We start from the raw sequence: 19,463 nt of genomic DNA, 5'->3' as shown, positions 1-19,463 counted from the left end.
TTTTTAAAAAGTGTTTGTTTTTGCCATACATAATAAATGAACCATCTATCTCCTTAAGATAATGTCCATAAAAATAATACTTCTTATAGATAGTAACTAAAAATATTTTTAATAAATAATTTTGACGGACTTTTAAAAAGTATTTTCCTTTTAGTACATAATAACTGAATCTCGGGGCGCCTGGGTGGCTCAGTCGTTAAGCGTCTGCCTTCGGCTCAGGTCATGGTCCCAGGGTCCTGGGATCAAGCCCCCCCTCGGGCTCCCTGCTCGGCGGGAAGCCTGCTTCTTCCTCTCCCACTCCCCCCCTGCTTGTGTTCCCTCTCTTGCTGTGTCTCTTTCAAATAAATAAAATCTTTAAAAATAATAATAATAATAATAATTGAATCTCTACTTCTTCAAGGTCATAGTCACAATCAAGAATTGACTAATGAGCAAAGCTTGACATCTAAACATTAAAAGCAATGATTTGTTTCTTCTGATAGTTTGAACTACTTTCATAATTGTCATCATATCTTCTAAAGGGCATATAATTCTTTCTTTCATTGGCAGTGATGGTAACTATTGTCATGATTTCTTATAAATTTTACTTAATCTTTTTTTTTTTTTAAGATTTTATTTATTTATTTGAGAGAGAGAATGAGATAGAGAGAGAGAGAGAGAGGATGAGACGGGGGAGGGTCAGAGGGAGAAGCAGACTCCCCGCCGAGCAGGGAGCCCGATGCGGGACTCGATCCTGGGACTCCAGGATCATGACCTGAGCCGAAGGCAGTCGCCTAACCAACTGAGCCACCCAGGCGCCCCAAATTTTACTTAATCTTGAGCATTCCCTCTTTCCCCTCTTCTTTTTCTTGCCACTCTTATTAAAGAAACCAGCTCAGTTATCCTAGAGAATATCCAGCATCTGCTTCTTCCAGTATCATTTAACTTGTTCCTCTATCCCTGTATTTCTTGTAAACTGCCAGTCAGTTCCACAGCTGTGATTAGGTCCAGGTTAACTCTTGGAGTGGGGAAGGGAGATAAAAATACTCTATGGATGGTATATCACATGTGGGAGTACAAAATATCTAGCTGTCCGACTGTTAGCGATGCAAAGTTTCATTAGTGGAGTGAGACTGTGACAGTCTGATCCCTCAAATGATCCCATTTCCCTTTGTTCACAAGGTTTTAAACATTGATGATCTTTTCCTGAATCAAATATTTTAACAGAGGTTGCAAATACGATTTTCTAATTCTATCACTCCTTCCACATTTATTAAGTAGGATTCTTCTGTAAAGAAGCATTTTCCCTCACCAACCAGCACTACCTGGTTACTCTGAAACCACTGAAATATGAAATACAGTTCATATAGCCAGTCATCAGAATGAGGCATTATTAGTTACCTCTCATGATCATGATCAACTTTTTAAAAAACTATTACAAACTCATGGATTTTTACATATTCAGTTTTAAGTCACTGCAGTCACTCTTTTTTTTTTTTTTTTTTAAGATTTTACTTATTTATTTGAGAGAGAGAGAGAAGGAGAGACAGTGAGAAAGTACAGGCAGGGAGGAGAGGGAGAAGCAGGCTCCCCACTGAGCAGGGAGCCCGACGCGGGGCTCGATCCCAGGACCCTGGGATCATGACCTGAGCAGAAGGCAGACACTTAGGACTGAGCCACCCAGGCGCCCCTGCAGTCACTCTTTTTGATGCTCAAATGTCCCATCTCAACATGTCCCAGGTTTATCTTGTTCATTCCTGACTTAGTCCTGAAATCATCCACTTCCCTAAAGAATCCTAGTTCTTTTTAACAGGAAACAGTATTGAAAGACCACAACAGTGGTGCCTGGATGGCTCAGTCGGTTAAGCGGCTGCCTTTGGCTCAGGTCATGATCCCAGGGTCCTGGGATCAAGCCCCACATCGGGCTCCTTGCCCAGCAGGGAGCCTGCTTCTCCCTATCCCTCTGCCTGCCTGCCACTCCCCCTGGTTGTGCTTGCTCTCACACTCACTCTCTCTGTCAAATAAATAAATAAATAAATCTTTTAAAAAAAAAGAAAGAAAGATCACAACAGGCCTGTAAGAACCTAATTAATTAATAGCACTACTGAATTTAGTCCTGATTCTAGTCTACTGTTTATCTTGATGATTATGTTGTTTTTTGTTTGTGTGGGGACTGATTCCTCATTATGTCTAAATTATATTCTAAGAATGATTATTTTCCCCAACATCAATATGTTACAGTATAAAAACTTTCATCAAAATCCTGTTTAAAGAGAAAGGAAATCAGATTCCATGTTCTCAATTCTAATGGCAGCTAGCTTCCTATCGTGATTAAAAAAACAATATGCCTGGCTGGCTCAGCTTGTTAAGCATTGGACTTTTGGTTTCAGCTCAGATCATGATCTCAGGGTCCTGGGATTGGCTCCAAGCTCAGCGCAGAGGCAGAGTCTGTTTGTCCCTCTCCTGCCCCCTCTGCCCCTCCCTCCCCTGCCGAGGGCTCTCTGTCTCTTTCAAATAAATAAAATCTTAAAAAAAAAAAACACAATGTAAAGTCCACAGCCCTTAAGATTATCAAACAATTCATTAAAATCTAAGATTCTGTTTTCATACAGCTCAATGGCTTAGTCTATCTAACTACCTGAAAATATTCCTCCTGAATTTCTATAGAAGCGATTCAGTATCCCTTTTGATGGAATTAATCTATGGAAATCTCCCCCAAAATTAATTCTAGCAATTAAACTTAAATTTTTAAAAATTATTTTTACTACTCTAATTTTAGAATGTTTCACTCAATGCTCTAGAAAGCAGAAGTTGGGGATCAAGCCTAATTCTATGCACGTTAGATACTATGTACACGGGATGGTACACATGCCCCACAAATAACTAAGCACACAGGTGCCACTGGCAGACAGACCACAGACAACATCAGTAAATCATCTTTGGAATTAAATTAACTCTTACTGGTGATAGGAGTTGCATTGTTGGGTGTGTCGGCTCTCAGATACTGAGTCGTCTGGGTAGATGGCTGAGACAGCCCTTGGGAGCTACTGCTGGCACTGATGCTGCAAACAATTTTTGAGAGAAATAACTGGTAAGTCAGCTTCAATGAGAAATTTCCTTTTTCTGTACATATAAAAATGCATGCAGCCATTGTAACCAGCTTAATATCCTGATGACCATCACAATAATGCATGGATGTCCATCAAACATTCCATGTTGAAATTTTCATTTCATAATGAAGAGCTATTTTTCTTGTCTACCTCCACCGTCTCAAGCAGGTTCATCTTGTCAGTCATTCAGAAATGCAGGTATTAGTCCTCAGACACCATAGATAGTAGGCCTGAACCTCACACAAAGACATGTTAGGGACCTATGGGTCTTCTCTTAGGAAGAGAGCCCATGCCATTCAATTAGATTGCTTTTTAAAAAAAGGAGTAGAATGACAGGCCTCTTTCACTAATGGTCTCAAATCAAATGGCCTATATCAAATAAGGAATATCAAAGTAAATCAAATATACCAACATGCTCAAGGCTTGGGAAGGGGTATCGTATCTGGTTCAAGTTTACTGAATCACATACATTTTCCTTCTTCCTCAATCCCACCTTTTTAGAATTTATGGAACTTTTCAGAATTCTCTAGTACTTGAAGCATTCCATTATATCACATTCTTTAAATAATATGGGAGATCCAGAAGATGGTAGGCTCAAGCAACTGCTAACCCTGTACTCAAGATTACTACAAATTAATACCTCTTAAGCATGTATTTCTGTCTTTTCAGTGGGTAACCACAGAGCACCGGTTTTTGGAGTTCTAAGTACTACTCAAAGATCAGACTAAAAATCAATGTTGTTAGAAGTCTAGAGGAGGGAAGAGAAACATTACCATCCCCAAAGAGGGGAAAATAAAGGGCCTCAATTTACTTACCCATTAAATGGGATTAAGAAAACCTATCTCCCAGGATTTTCGAGAGGCTCGTTATATAATATGTGTGAAACTACTACTTAAATAATACCTGCAACCAACATACCCTGATGGTTAAATGGCCAGACTCAAAATTATTTACTGGTTGTTTCTCTCCAGTAACTGAACAGTAGGTGGCACTCTCGTACCACCTCAGAATTCTTGAAAAGCCTACAAAGATGTTGAGTACATTACTAGCCATAAAGCTAGTAAGTAGAACAGCCAGAATTCAGAGATGCTTTGGCTCCAGAGTCCATGGTCTTAACCACTAGGTTATACTCTGAAAACAAGCAATAATGTAAGTTGCTTTTATTCACTGTCTGGAAACCTATGCCTGAAAATGGAAAGAACCGAAACACCCAATGCATGAGTAGTAACTGATTATTTTAACAGGCTGAGGTACATGCCCCATAGTATCTTGACAGTTTTTGCACAACTCTGTCCAATGTGTGTTCAAAGCCCCAGCACACATGTAAGCATTCAAGGAAAATGTATCAAGACTCCTAAATGTCATGCTCCTCAGTGACTCCTTTATCTAAATGTTCCTGTTACCTTACTTCCCACTCAGAAGCTTCCAAATGCCATTTCTTCCTCTGTAAACCCCAATTCTAACTTCAACACCACCATATACACAAAACCTATTCTGAAACATGTCACCCATGTATTTCTCTTCTCATTCTTACCACCTTCCTCTTCCTTCTCTACTCAGATAAAGTAAAACAGAGGGACAGAGAGTACTTAGGGACAGGTACTGAGTCCAACCAGTTCCCTGTACCCTTGTGTTTTTGTTTATGCCACAAATGTGCCTATCCACTGTGTGTATGACACTGTGTAGGCCTGGGGATTCAGCAATGAGTAAGACATACTGCTCCCTAATTGGACAAAGCTTACAGTCTAGTGGGAGAGACAAGTACACAAAAAATTATTACAGGAGAAAAAAGTACAATAACTGCTACCAAAGAGAGATAGAGAGGGAAAGAGGGAGAAGGGGAGGCCAAGGGTAGGAGAAAGAAACAGAGGGCAGTTGGGAAGCTTAGAAAAGACTTCATGAAAGAAATGGCAATGGGGAGTTGAAAGCTGAAGAACAGGTTTGGACTGTTTTCCTTGAAAAATGGAGGGACCCCTGTGGGCAAAAGGAACACATGAACTAAAGTCCTAAAGTATAGGTAAAGGCCCTAAATATACAGGGCCAAAGTGTGGAACATAAAATCATGTGACTGCAGCATAAGTAGGGGTACAGTAAGAAAGAAAGGTTCAACGAGTATGGGAGATATCTCTCCACTAAAGGAGGGCTTTGAAAGCCAAGTCAAGAAGCTGGAAATCTTTCAATCACCAAGTGGGAATCACTGAGGAAGAAAATGATAATTATGTACTGGGAAAATAAACCTGTCACTCCATCTTTACCTCTCACCCTATCCTGGCTATAAAGTCCTCCCTGTCATCTCTGACCCACCTAGGCTGGGACAAGCACCTTTTCTATTCTTACACTATACTACACAAATCATAATCATCAAATTTATAAACTTTTATAATTATAGGTTAATGTCAAAGATGAATATTTGAAGCTATAAGGTATATCATCAATTTTTTTATATTCCGAGCACCTAGCATATCTCCAAGGCTACACATTAGAATTATCCAGGAAGCTTTAAGAAAAATAGTGTTGGCCCAAACACCACCCGAGACCAATTACATCAGAATCTCTGGAAGGTGGGACCCATGTTTTAAAAGCTTACTCATGACTATAATGTGCAACAGGTTGAGAACCAATGGTTTAATCACAGCAGGTTCTCAATAAATGTTTACTGGATGGAAGGATGGATGGATGGATGGATAATGATGGAGGGATGAACTGGGAGGAAGAAACAGGGCTATTTTAAAAAGGTACTAGGAGTCTGGAATAGAGTCACGTTAAAGGGGATGGGAACAAAAATGTGATCCTCACTTCTTACCCACCAACTAATAAACTATAATTTCTGTCTTCAAAAAAATGTTTTAAAAAGACTCAGAAAAACACAATGACAGTAATCACAAAGACAGTAATTTTTCTTTTGGCAAGACCTGATCATCCTCCCTCCCTCCCCTGTGCACCGCAATGCATGGGTGTGTGGGCTCCCATGTAAACGCAAATAACCGCTTTAATTTTTTTCCTTGCCCAAAATAGGTATAATACCTGTCATCCAGTTCAATTCTTTTCATACTATGAAGGTGCAAAACAGCTAATATTATTGCTACAAGAAATATTACTGCACAGCAAACCCCCACGCTGATATAAAACACACGTGTAGAAGTGGTTGGAGCTGCATGTACAGGATCATCTGAAATAAAAATGAAAAGCACATTAAGCTTTTTAAACAAATATTATCAACTGCTCTATGACCCAATATAAACAATGAGTATCCTGTTCTTTGTAAAAAAATATTTTCATTTCATGTGCCCACTCTTTGATAAGATCAGTTACCAGTGGTGTGTTGATATAAGTTCACACAATTTTTAAAATTTTTTTAATGTTGTTGAAGGAATTTTTAAAAAAGGGTTTTAAACAAAATTTTTCATTAATGAGTACAAAAGTCACAAGTTTTACATGTATGTATGGCAGTGCTATCCAAGAGAACTCTCTGCAGTGATGGAAATGTTCTAGTGTGCTGTCCAATACAGGAGCCACTGGTCACCTGTGGCTATGAAGCCCTTGAAATGTAGCCAGCACTACTGAGGAACTGCAGTTTTCATTTTATTTCATTTTAATTACTTTAAATAGTCACATGTGACTAGTAGTTATCATAATGGACAGCACAGATCTATATATCCTTCATATTTCTTCAATAGTGACGTCTAGAGTGGAAAGATCAGACATCTTTTTGCCAACCACTGACTCACAGAAGGAATATACAACAAGAGTGACCCACACATTTAAAAAAAAACAATAAACTTTTAGTCTTTTTCTCTTACGAGAGTAACAGATTATTTTCCTTATTTATTTTTAAAGATAAGGGCAGGGTAACAAGACCCCACTCATGAAATTGTGTTCAACTTTCTATTATTCAAAACAGAGAGGGAAAGAGAAAGCAAACCTTGGCAATGGGGGAAATAACTCAAAGACAGACAGACAGACAGACAGACAGACAGACACACACACACACACACACACACGAACACACACACAAACTGAGGAAGAGATGCACAGAGACAGAGATACATGTGATCTGAGCAAGCACAGGGAAGACAGAAGCAGAACTGGTGTAACTAAGGCATCAAGTAAGTTTTGATGATGAGTACTCACATCATAATTCTACTGAATAAAACCTGAGGAATCTGGGTTTTATCCTTCATAAGACAGGAAATCGTTATTAAGCAAAGGAATGATACACACGATGAAACCTGGAAAAAAACCAAGCTGACTGCACGTCGTGTAAAGAATGCTTTCAGGAATGTGCAAGACAGGGGCAGGGAACAAGTTAGAAAGTTACTACAGTAGTCCGAAAAAGAGACAGCAATGGTGTGGGCAAGAATGTTATTGAAGATAAATTAATAGACAGGAAGCACAGTCAACAGACCCTGCTAATGAATGATACTGGGGTAAAAGAAAAAGAAGAATCAAAAGTTAGGCTTAAAGAATTAGGTGGATAATGGTACCTTTACAAAGATTGGGGGGAAAAGGCAGGTTGGTGGAAGAGAGAGAATCAAGAGTTTTGTTGTATCTAAGAGTACCCAGTATACATCTACATGGAGATGTCAAGTTGACAGAAATACAAATGTGGAGTTCTGGGGATAGGTAAGGGCAAAAGATAAAAGCTATAGCTTTCAAAAACTTCTAAGACTGCTTTCTAAAATTTAAAATGAATCAAGAAAACAATAAATCAGAACAGATTAAAGCAAAGAGACCAAATAGCTTCTAAGGCAGCTAGACTTTACACAGCCTGAATGAAGGCCTGACTTTCCTCAAGGATGCCACAGGCTGTTCAATCTTGGAAGGGGCAGAAAAGGGAGGTCCTAAAGGCTGGTGCCAGCAGTACCTATCCAAGCACACACAAGGATAGAGAAGAGGACACTATTCTGCTGGGGACATCCCCCAAATGTATGCTGCTTGTTTACCTCCAAATTCCAGGCTTGTATATGCACTGTTCCCATTCCTTCACTTTGACATTTCACCTGCCACCACCTGGTCACCCTTCAAGTCTCACACGAGATGCCACTTTTCCTCAGGAAGCTGTCCCTCACTCCTTCAGAGATTATATGCCCCTCCGTAGGGTTCCCAAAGCACCTTGCACTTGCCTTATCATAGCTTGCCACACTATGTTATTATCATTGCATTAGTGCCTTGTCCATCTCATCCACTACAGTATAAACCCTTAAGGGCAGGGTCTGTTTTGCTCAGTTTAGTCCCCTGCTTTAATCATACCACCTGGCATATTGCAGACTTTCAAAAGATGCTGAATGCATGGATAGAAAGGGAGGGAAGAAGACAGGTATTGAAGAAAAGACAGCCAGAGACCAAGAATACGCAATATTCTAGTTTCTCTGTGTGAAATAACATCCTACTAGCATAAAAGAAATGGGTAAAGTCACTAGAATTTTCGAAGTAAATTTGGGGAGCAGTGATATTTTTTAAGATAGTTTTTCTTTCTTCTTAGAGATAAATCCAAATGAAATAATCTAAAAAAGCAGACAACGTATACTACTTTACCTTCAAAAAAGGTCTACTTTGGGGGGGCACCTGTCCATGGCTCAGTCGGTAAAGTGTCTGACTCGTGGTTTCGGCTCAGGTCATGATCTCAGGGTCATGAGATCAAGCCTGGCATCGGGCTCTGCACTGAGTGCAGAGTCTGCTTAAGACTCTCTCTCCCTCTGCCCTCCCCACCCCGCGTGCTCTCTCTCTAAAATAAATAAAATAAAATCTCTAAAAAAAAAAAAAAAAATCTACTTTGGGATAGCTAGATACTCTTTGCCTCCTGAGATGAGAAAAAGATGAAATAGGAAGCACATACTACCATCTATGAACTACTCTTGCCAAGGGTTGGTCCTAAATCTAATCAAGTACAAAATCTAATTACCAGTTTACAGGAGAAAAAAAAGTATGTTAACACCACAAAGATGAAGATAGGAGAAATTCGATGGGATAAATTACTCAATTTCATCAACAAAAAAGGGATATAAGGGGGGAGTGAGTGATTTCTGAGTAATATAAAATATCTGTCAACAAAATAGAGTGTGTGGACTTCATTTGGATCCTGATGTGGAGGCAAAACTATAAAAAGATATTTTTGAGACAATAAGGTAATTGTCTGCTATTAGAATTTATTAAGGAATTATTGTTAATTTTGTTAAATGTGATAAATCAAATACAAGTGAATAGGTGTTGGGTGATTGTGGGTTATTTTTTTAATTACCTTTAAAAAAAAGATTTTATTTGTTTATTTGAGAGAGAGGGAGCACAAGCAGGGGGAGGGGCAGAGGGAGAAGCAGGCTCCCCGCTGAGCAGGGAGCCCAATGCAGGCTGAGATCATGACCTGTGCCGAAGGCAGACTAATTAACCAACTGAGCCACCCAGGTGCCCCTTAATTGCCCTTTTTTAAAGAAATCCATACTGGAATATTTATGGATGAAATGATATGATGCCTGAACTGTGCTTTAAAATATTCTACTCCTCCCCAACCACTTACCCACCCAGAAAAGGAGGAGGAAATCAATGGAACAACACTGGCAAAACGCTGATCATTACTGAAGTAGGGTAATGGTCACGTGCAGGTTCATCAGAGCATTCTCTCAACTTTTGCATATTTGAAATTCCTCCCCACCACAAATTCTTTATCCTTTTAAGATAATGCTATTAAAACTATCTCAGGAAGTATAAGACTCAATATGTGTCCACATCAGAAAAGGAAAAAAGAAGTCTAAGTCATACCATCTAGACACAACCATTACCAAAAAATAAAGATCTACTTGGAGTTTCTGTTCTGTAGGTTTAAATACGTATCTTTAAGTATCCTTTAAGCTTGCATTTTCACCTGGATGAAATTAGCTGAGGGTTAACCCATCCAGGTCACCAGTCAGATTTTCTAACCTTCTGCTATTGAGATGAGGATCTTATACATGTTTTTATGTTCATACTTTAATTATAACCATTCGAAATGATGTGATATAAATTCTTGCTTATAGCTCATTTGCTATAAAATATGTATGAATTTTGCTTCATCAATATTCTAATCATTTCCCCTGACTATATACCAATCTACAAAACATCAGTGAGGTAAATAGCAAGGCCTCACATATCTTTTGACAAACTGGACACTACAAGGCCTCTAAGCCTTATACAATCACGTGCATTTAAAATCAGCCATTTTTCTTCCCTCGTGATGGAGAACAGTAACTCAGTAACACTTACAAATAGTTCTGCTAGTGTTTTTGTCCAAGGCTGAAGTTTTTACTTCTTCAAGTTCTGAATTTAAAAAAAGATAAAAAATGCTTTAGAAATTCTTCCTTTTCCATGAAAATCCTTAAATACTCTAATTACATTTTCTGAGTTTTTCTCTAACATAGTTTTGTGTTCTTTTAGAACACTGCCTGAACTAACGAAGTATTTGTTACAAGACAATAAATGCTACATTACGATTCTGATAATCATCACTATAATTACCAATTCCTAATCTATGGGTGTTGCTTATAGATGCTCAATGAAAAGGGTTTCTGTGGTCAAGAAGTTTGGGGGGAAACACATATTTTAACCTCTGTGGAGGTGCATAATTCACATTAGCAGAGTATAAAGGCTCTAAGGAGTTCTTAAGTAATGAAATTTACCTGATCAAGCAGTCCCCACTCTCACATAAAAAAGGAACATTTTCTTGCCAGTAACACCCATTAACATTCGATACAGTACAGATATATTTACTGTTGCAATTTTTTAAATGTAGTAGGGTAGAAAACCAGACAAACACATTAGGATCACATATTAAAGAGCCATGAACTGGATGATTGGGGTGGCCAGAAGTATAACGACCAAATGAAAAGGGGAGCACTATATTAAACTTAAGTCTAAAACAGAGTAGAAAATTACACCAACTGTATTTTAATGTTAATTTTCACATACATATTAAAGAAAATGGACAAAGTATGGGATCATTCTGAATGTCGGCTGATCCTTAACCTCAGTGGTTACTAAGTGGTGGACTCCCATCGATCACATCACATTTGGCCATCATGCTGCCTTTAGACATTAGGCGAAGCACCATGGTACAGTCACATCCCCTTCCCTAGGGATCAGGAACCAGGCCTTCTATACTCCTCACTGACTGACTATGCTAGCTTAGGCGGTCTCTCTAGGGCCCAGTCTCCTCATATCAATTATATAATGACTAGACTGAACTAGAGAGACTCTAAAGTCCACTTTGGCTTGAAAACTGCATGAAAGTAGGTACATAATTGAGAATATTAGAACTGAAAAATGTATCAAAACACTGAAGCTAAAAGGTGCTTGCTAACTTTCCATTTAAAAAATGTCCATTCCAATGCAGTAGAGCTTTTTTATTGGCATGTATCTGGACATCAGCCATTGTAACTCACTTGCTGGCATTAGGATCTTTCATAACAGCACTAATTTCAAGTAGGAAATGTTTGAGAGAGAGAGAGAGTTTAACAATGGTGCTAAGAGCACGAGTTTGCATCCAGCTGGACCACTTAGCTGTCTGACCTTGGCAAGTTGGTCAGATGCCCTGAGCCTCAGCTTCCTCCTGAGAAAATGGAGGTAATGAGAGACCCACTGCCTAGAGAGAACTGGGTTCAATGGAAGTAAAGCAGCTGTCAACAGTAGGCACTCAATAAGTTTAGAGGGTTTTATTTTCCCTATCTTAGATAGTAACCTAAGTGGCCATGCAAATTTAGGTCACTTTACCTTAGTGCAACTTAAAGTGAGCAGGTTGGACTAGATGACCTTTAAGGAGAAACTCTAAAATTCTTTCATCTACAGCCTACGTGCTAGGAATTCTCATAGCCACTGTAATTTCTTAAATAACCGATTATTCAAAACCAAAGCTACTAACATCTATTAAGTACCCATACATGGTATTCTAAGATTTAGGTTTGATTCAATTAATCTAAGAGAAAATAAAAAAGACAACTTCTGAAACAGGTTATTATGCCCAGTTTACAAATGAAAAAACTAAGACTTAGGGTAAGTGACTTGTCCCCATCTCAGGCCCAGTCCGTCTAGCCCCAGGCAATGATTCTGCGCATCAGCACCTCTATAAGGAAAACACAGTGAACACTCAGTTACTCAGGGGCCCCTATCACAATTAGGTGACCAGCCACTTGAGTACTATTTCATATCCCTAGTGGAAAGTCAGTAATTCTGAGAAAAGATTTTGAGAACAAAGGGCCCGAGGGAGATTCCTGGCAACAAGCTACCTGGCGATTATCTCAGAATTTCATCTGTTAGTGCTCTTTCTTTTCTCACTTGCAACTATCATCAAGATTTGGTCACAAATCTGTAGAAAGATGACAAAATGTATTTATGACCTTATCACATCTATATAAAACACACACTCTGGTAAATAAATTCCTTACTTTTGTAGCACATTTTCCTTCGTTTAAAGTTTAAGACTGTAAAGTTTTTTGAAGAATTTACTGTCAAGTTGAGCTGCATTAGTATCATAACCTCAGAATCTACTTTGCCAGTACAGGAAAGCTCGACCCGAAACACTGTTTAAAGAGCAAAAAAGAAAAGATATTTTACTTTTCTAAAAATCAATATTAATATCTACTATTTTAGAATTCTTTATTTTTGTTGCATAAAACTAAAAATAATACATTTACATAATACTAAACAGAAATTTTCATAGAACTTACCTTCAGACTACAGAGCTTTAGACATTAAGTATTTCTTCATTCATTATAGATATAAAAGTTAGCATTAAAGAACAAGCCAAGACATAAAGGAAGAGATCATTTTCAACTTTTGTTCATGATTTTTAATAGATCACTTTGTCTCACAAGTCCTCTTATTATAATATAGTAAAGCTATAGAATAAGGCAAACCCTGCTACCTTTCCAGTCACATCAGCAACAAAACAGCAATTACTTGATAAAAAGGAAAGACAATTTACCACCAAAATGCAATTATGTATTTCTCTTAATGAAGAGATTAAATATAAACCTGTAAACCGATAAACCTGATATAAATTAATCAACTGAATTAAAAAAAAAACCCTTTCTAAAAAGAAACTGGCTTTAATCAATTACTACAGCAACGAGATAACAGACTTTGGTGCAAATCATTTTTTTTTTCAATCTTTCAGTTTAAGATTCTTTTTCTACAAATTTAGAGTATCATTCTATCATCTGTATGAGCATATGAAAAATATGGGCATTTCTGAATTTCTTTACTGCCCCATAAAAATGAGCAAGCCTCCCTATGCCTTCTTAAAGCTTAATGTATGTCACTAATAACAACAGATGAGACTGCCAGAAAGAGTTCCATGATACTGCTATATTGTGGAAAGTACACGGCTTACACTTTGAAGTTTTAAGAAGTTCGCTTCGCTTTTCTTAAAATCTCACATCTTCAGGAGCCCTTCTCAAAAGGCTGGCTCAACAGTAGTTAAACTGGGTATATATGACACTTAAATCATTTAGTCAGACATGTATTACATGACTATCCTGTGCAGACGCAGTGCTAGGCACCAAGGGCAGACGGCTGAAAAAGACAGCTCCTGCCCTCAGGGTAGCCACAGGCCAGCAAGGAGAGACAAGCACAAAGAATTACAAGATAATGTGATCAGTTCAAAAACAGTCAAATTACAAGATCCTACAGAGTATGAAGAACAGAAGAAAGAGTTAAGACCTGGGGGGAGAAAAGGAAGCAGAAAAAGGACAGTGGAGATTTTGAGTCTTGAAGAATATCTAGCATGAATGACAGTTTAATAAGCAGAAAAGAGGAAAAGGGGGTTCCAAATACACAGACTGGCACATGCAAAGGCAAGGACGTCAAAACTGCACGTAGTACGGTGCCACTGGAATGCTGGGGCAAAATGCAGCAACAGGGCCAGACAGGCGGGTAGGGGCAGAGGATACACAACAGCATACTGGCGGGAGAGTCTGCAATGTACTCAGTTGATGGGGGTAGTGGGCCCCGATAGGCCTGATGTCATTTGGTCGGATATGAGTGTTCAGTGATGATCCAGGCCACGGTGTGGGAATTTAGTCCAAGAGGAACAAGACCAGACACAGGAGGAGGCCAAGGCCAGCAATGCAGAAAAGGAGACAAGGAAGAAGTGAGCACAGACAGTTCTGGAAGGGATGGAAAAGAGGGAATGGTTTAAAATACAGTGCAAATAATCAGGATTTTCAAAAATTACTTTTCAAAGTACTTACACATCTTAAGCCTATCAAGTAAGATATACTACACATCAATTATTAAACTGTTCTTCTTGGGATATGGGGGACACAACTGAAAACAGTACGTTAACTCTTTCAGACTCACCTGATAAAGTGCGTGGAACTTCCCCCTGAGCAGAAATGTTGACCTGGGGCATGTCCATAGCCACAAAATTGTCTACTTGGAATCCCAGCTTATATTCAACCTGTAAAATGTAGAAACAAACAAACTGAATCTGTGGTAACAGAAAGGACACTAACAGTTTGACTTCAATGATTAGCTCATGAAATGCATGAGTCTTTGCATGAGTCTTTCATATGTACAAATAACCTAGCTATAACAAAATCCAACTTGTCAGAAACAGTCCTAGGAATTTTCAACTGGATAAAAAGTCAACCCAGTAAGCCACCCTCTATTTCATGTCTAGAACAGTACTACAACTCTCCTGTAAAATCTTCATTCTAGGATTCAGAAATCTTGCTGAGGACTACACAGCCACTGACAGAAAGGCCCTGAAGAGACAGATATGAAGAGCCAAGTTGTTGAGATGTGTAATTTACAGACCACTGACTAGTAACCAATATCTTCTCTGATTGATAAATGCCAGGCTCTGAGGGCTTCCATGTGGCTGGTGGATGAAGGTCTGCTCTGCAGATCCACTCACTCCACAAGCAGATTACAAAGCATATCTCAAGAATATCTCTAGTCCAGCTTTCACCATAAAGAAAGTTTATGTTTGGAAGCCCATCTAATCTCTGAATCTATTTCTCAAGTAATTCAGAATCCAGAAAGGAAAAGAGGTAATTATGAAGATATCATTGGAACACCAATAACAACTATCAATATCTGGCCTACATAGGTGGCTTAACATAACCAAATAGCATCTGGGGCGCCTGGGTGGCTCAGTCGGTTAAGCGTCTGCCTCCGGCTCAGGTCATGATCTCAGGGTCCTGGGGTCGAGCCCTGCATCAGGCTCCTTGCTCAGCGGGGAGCCTGCTTCTCCCTCTGCCTCTGCCTGCAGTTACCCCTGCTTGTGCCCTCTCTCACAAATAAATAAATAAAATCTTAAAAACAAAACAAAAACAAAAACCAACCAGCATCAACAAATACAGCCCTATTGCTAAACTGATGGTCATGGAAGGAACAGCTCAAACTGCAAAACAACAGCTGAAATTCGGAACAGCTGCCACCTTCAAGACCTTTAATGAGGCCTTACATTTCACGTTACTCTTTGTACACCCCGCTGGGGTCTTGGTAAGAATGGTACTCCTCTCCCATTCAGTGGTCACAAGGGTGGTTTTGGTGAAGAGCTACAACTGGCAAGAGCCAAGGAGCAATGGGTTGGGAAAAGAGTGGTAGGAACAGGTTTAGGAAACCATTCTTTAAGAAACTTAACCAGGAAAAAAGGAACCAGGTTGGGGGGCGGGGGGGGGGGGGTACTGATTCTGAGGTTTTTCTTTCTTTAATGAGAGGTATTACAATGTGTTCATACGCTAATGAAAAAAAGCCAATGAAACGGGACATACTAAAGATGAAAAGAAATAGGAAGAGAGTATCATCCTAGCTTATAAGGAAAGGGACTGGCTGGGGCAAATGTGTCTACTCATGGATAAGAAGCGTTCATGCCAATGAATTTAACTCCCCCTATGAGTGGGTCTCTTTTCACACTTTCATACTTGAATGTCCCTGAACACTGTAGGGAGATACAAATATCAAACTATTACTTTGCAGTTAAGATACACATACAAACGATTGTTAAAGGCTGTATCTGGTAAGTGCCATGTTCACAACAAAGAAAATGTTCTTGCTGCTGCGCATCAGGGACTTACTGGTACCTTGAGCTAGTCAGTGTTCACGCTTACCTTAGCACGCCACAATACTGTCACTGCCACCAGGGGGTGCTAGAGAGCCAGCTACACCCTGGCTGCATTTGGGCCAAGAAGGAGCAGGCTTTCCAACAATACTAAGGGAATGCATTGGCTATATCCCTATATCCATGCTATCTTTGAACAGGACAATACATGAAGGGCAAGTGCACAAAAGAAATAAAGCAAGAACTGGACTGGAACCATGAGGTTCTGTGACCCTTATTTTTCTGAGTTTCAGTTTTTGTAAAATGAGGCTACTACAACACATTATGAGGATCAAATAGGATAATTAATACAACACGCTCTCAGGCTGGCATAGGTCCGCCCGATAAATGCAGACCCCAGTGGCATCAGCAGTCATTCCAGAGTAGCTACCCTACTGCCCCACTGCACTTCCCCACAAGCACAGCTTACTACTGACCCCAGAGATTCTGACACAAGCTCCTGTGCTCTGCCAAGAACATTGCTGCAGCTCCTCTGTTCTATCTTCCATCTTGGGACCCCCACTATTCTAAAACTGCCTCCTACACTCTTAGGCTTTTCACAATTGTCTTCCCCACCTTCTCCCGCAACCTGACTTTCCTCAGAAGTCATCTCTTCCCCTATCATTCAGTTCTTACAACACCTGACCCTCAGGGCCAAGACAGTATTCTTTTAGGATCATTAGGTTCTTTCTAGACATTCTTCCCTCATGCAAAATCCCCTATATCCTGAAGTTCACAAATTCTACTCAAGATGGCTATTTCTCATACCATCAACATCAACAACAGACAAAAACTTTGCAGAGGCCTTGGCCCTTGGCTCACTTTGTCTCCTGCCATCTTCCTGGTGGCTCCAATATTAAGTATTCAGCATTGCTACATAATGAAGAATTAATCCAGAACCACAACAAATGCACAAATCCCACCCAATCAAAGATCCCATCACTATTTCTGATTCCTACAAAACCAGTTGTCTCCACCACTCTGATTCAGCCAACATTTATGAAGCACATCTGTAAGCCAAGGGCTGTGCTCAGAGCTGAATGCAATGGCCAATTCAGCTATTTCCCTCCTCTCCAGCCCAGACAATGACTTGGTTTCACCTTCCCAGAGCTTGTGCTCCAAAGACGATTTACCGACACAGTCATATTGGCACCCTCATACCTCAGAGGGCCACACCAGCACCCTGACAATCTCTAACTCTACTGCTGCCCAGCACTGCTGCAGGGAATCATATCCCCAGAGAGAAGGGTGCTTCTACACAAAGATGACCCTCCAGGCTCAGAGCAGGCCCTTAATCCTGTCAGCAAGCCCTTCTTCACAACTCCTCTCCCTCCCTAGTCTACTCATTGCAATGTCACAGGACCTCACCACTTCACCACCTGCTGCCCTTACTACTTCCTCACTCTTCAGACAATGTCGTCATCTCCTTCGGCTAACCCACAGGAACCTCCTTTCTGTCATTCTTATCAGCACCAGAGAGATCTGTTAGAGTACTCAACCTCTATACTCCAGTCCCAAGGAGAAATATATCCTCCTCTCTAAATAATGAACTCTCTTCTAGTATGTTAGGTTCTAGTCCATTTCACCACTGATAGGATCTCGTATCATCCACTTATCTCTCACTCTCTTATACCTTCAAGCTCTCCCATATGCCCAATTACCTACTAGATATATATATATATATATATATATATATATATATATATATATATACATATCATAATCTTATCACTCTCAAACTTAACAGATTCAAAGCCAAATGTATGTTTCCCCACATTTGCTGTCTCTTTTATTCTAGGTCTCAGTTATTATAAGCAGAGGCACAGCTAACCAAGGACCAGAACTTCTAGGAAAGCAGAGAATGGCAAACGGGGTCAAAGGCCCTAACGGCAATGCAGAGGGCAGGGGACAAGATTAGCACCCGAGTATCTCAGAGAGTCGAGGGGGAGGGAAATGAGCTCGTGAGTGGAGCTGGGTAGAAGATTTGCAAAGGCTGACCCTTTGGCTAGAAAAGTAGCCTGGAGGAACAAGGAGTATAAAGCACAGAAGCCTGCCCCTCTGCTGGCTCCCTTTTTGAGGGACTATCTAAACATGCCAGGCATTCACAAGGCAGTTCTCTTCTCTCTCTGAAATCCTTAGGATATTAATTTTTTAGACTGCAGTTTCTGGGGTTAGAGAACAAACTGCCAATTATCACTGACCAATTTTCTTTACTTTGCCATGTATCGATCTATGTGGACTCTCACTTGCCCATGATCCTTTGAAGAAACAGATCCGTTCTAAAGCTAACATTCATAATCTACTGGAACAAAGGAAATCTAAACAGCAGTTGTTTATCAGAAAAAAGAGTGAGCCAAAATGTTTCAGAAAAGAAGCTAGAGAAAATGTAAATATTTGAATAAGCTAAAAAATAAACATTTTTGGTAATCTTCCCTTACTTGGAAACAAATGGCAATTGCAAATAGGCAGCTGATGAGTAAAGCCATTTCCTTCTGGAACACAGTACAGATTTAACGTGAATACATTTGCCTATAGCCGTATAGCCTTTTAATTTCTCTGAATTTACCAGAAGTGCTGCCTTTTTCACAGAAATCCCACTCTGCAGGAGATACTGCCGGCTGGCCTGGGGCTGCTGTAGGAACTCTGGACAAGTTCCCTGCAGACTCTCCTGACAAGGATGAAGATTTCCTGAAACCAGAGAACAGCTACAGAGTGGATGTGAGTTGGGGGAGTATTCTGCTATATTTTGGTATATTTTTGCCTTCCAGCTGCCTAAAACGTCTACTGACACTTAACAGATGCAGTGGCATGCTTTTTTCCCATATATTACTGAATGTTCTGGAATACGGAAGAAACTATTTGTTAAAACCACCTAGTAGTCTTTGCTTTTTTTGACCATGTGGTCTTGTGAAAGAGAAGAAATACCAGAGTTCTCATCCCACCTGCAAATGCAATTAACCAATGGTATCTAACCACCACTCACTAAGGCTATGTGACACAAATGTCAAGAATAAGATACAGCTTCAGCCTCTGAGAAGACCACAGTCGGTCTGGCAGACAAAACAACCACCAGGTAAACACTGAAAAGCAACACTATTAGCAAAAGCTTTAATGTGTGAAAACTAATGTTAAAATATCTACAGTGTGAACGGATATGTCAAGGAGAGCCTGGAGATATTTGGAAGCAAATATTTTAACTCCTGGCACACCTTAAAAAGCAAGAACTGAGAATTTCTGATAAAGTGTTAGAGCTTAGGAGCTGTGGCCTTCCTCCAGAAATTTCATGATTGTATCCCTAGAGCCAA

At 39.8% G+C, this 19,463-nt stretch overlaps 1 protein-coding gene across 1 annotated transcript in view; it reads right to left on the bottom strand.

Annotated features, from left to right (window-relative positions):
* Positions 1-19,463, bottom strand: part of RYK (receptor like tyrosine kinase) — a 98,243-nt gene that overhangs the window by 39,677 nt on the left and 39,103 nt on the right. Inside the window, exons 4-8 of the mRNA XM_032409167.1 lie at positions 14,412-14,511; positions 12,497-12,631; positions 10,323-10,376; positions 6,114-6,258; positions 2,941-3,041 (exon numbers count right to left, since the gene is read on the bottom strand). Coding sequence (XP_032265058.1) covers positions 2,941-3,041; positions 6,114-6,258; positions 10,323-10,376; positions 12,497-12,631; positions 14,412-14,511 — 535 coding nt within the window. The remainder of the gene's footprint in view (positions 1-2,940; positions 3,042-6,113; positions 6,259-10,322; positions 10,377-12,496; positions 12,632-14,411; positions 14,512-19,463) is intronic.

This window comes from Phoca vitulina, unplaced genomic scaffold, assembly GCF_004348235.1.
Source record: "Phoca vitulina isolate PV1807 unplaced genomic scaffold, GSC_HSeal_1.0 scaffold10, whole genome shotgun sequence".
NCBI classification, from domain to species: Eukaryota; Metazoa; Chordata; class Mammalia; order Carnivora; family Phocidae; genus Phoca; species Phoca vitulina.
This window is presented reverse-complemented; position numbering and strand designations above follow the sequence as displayed.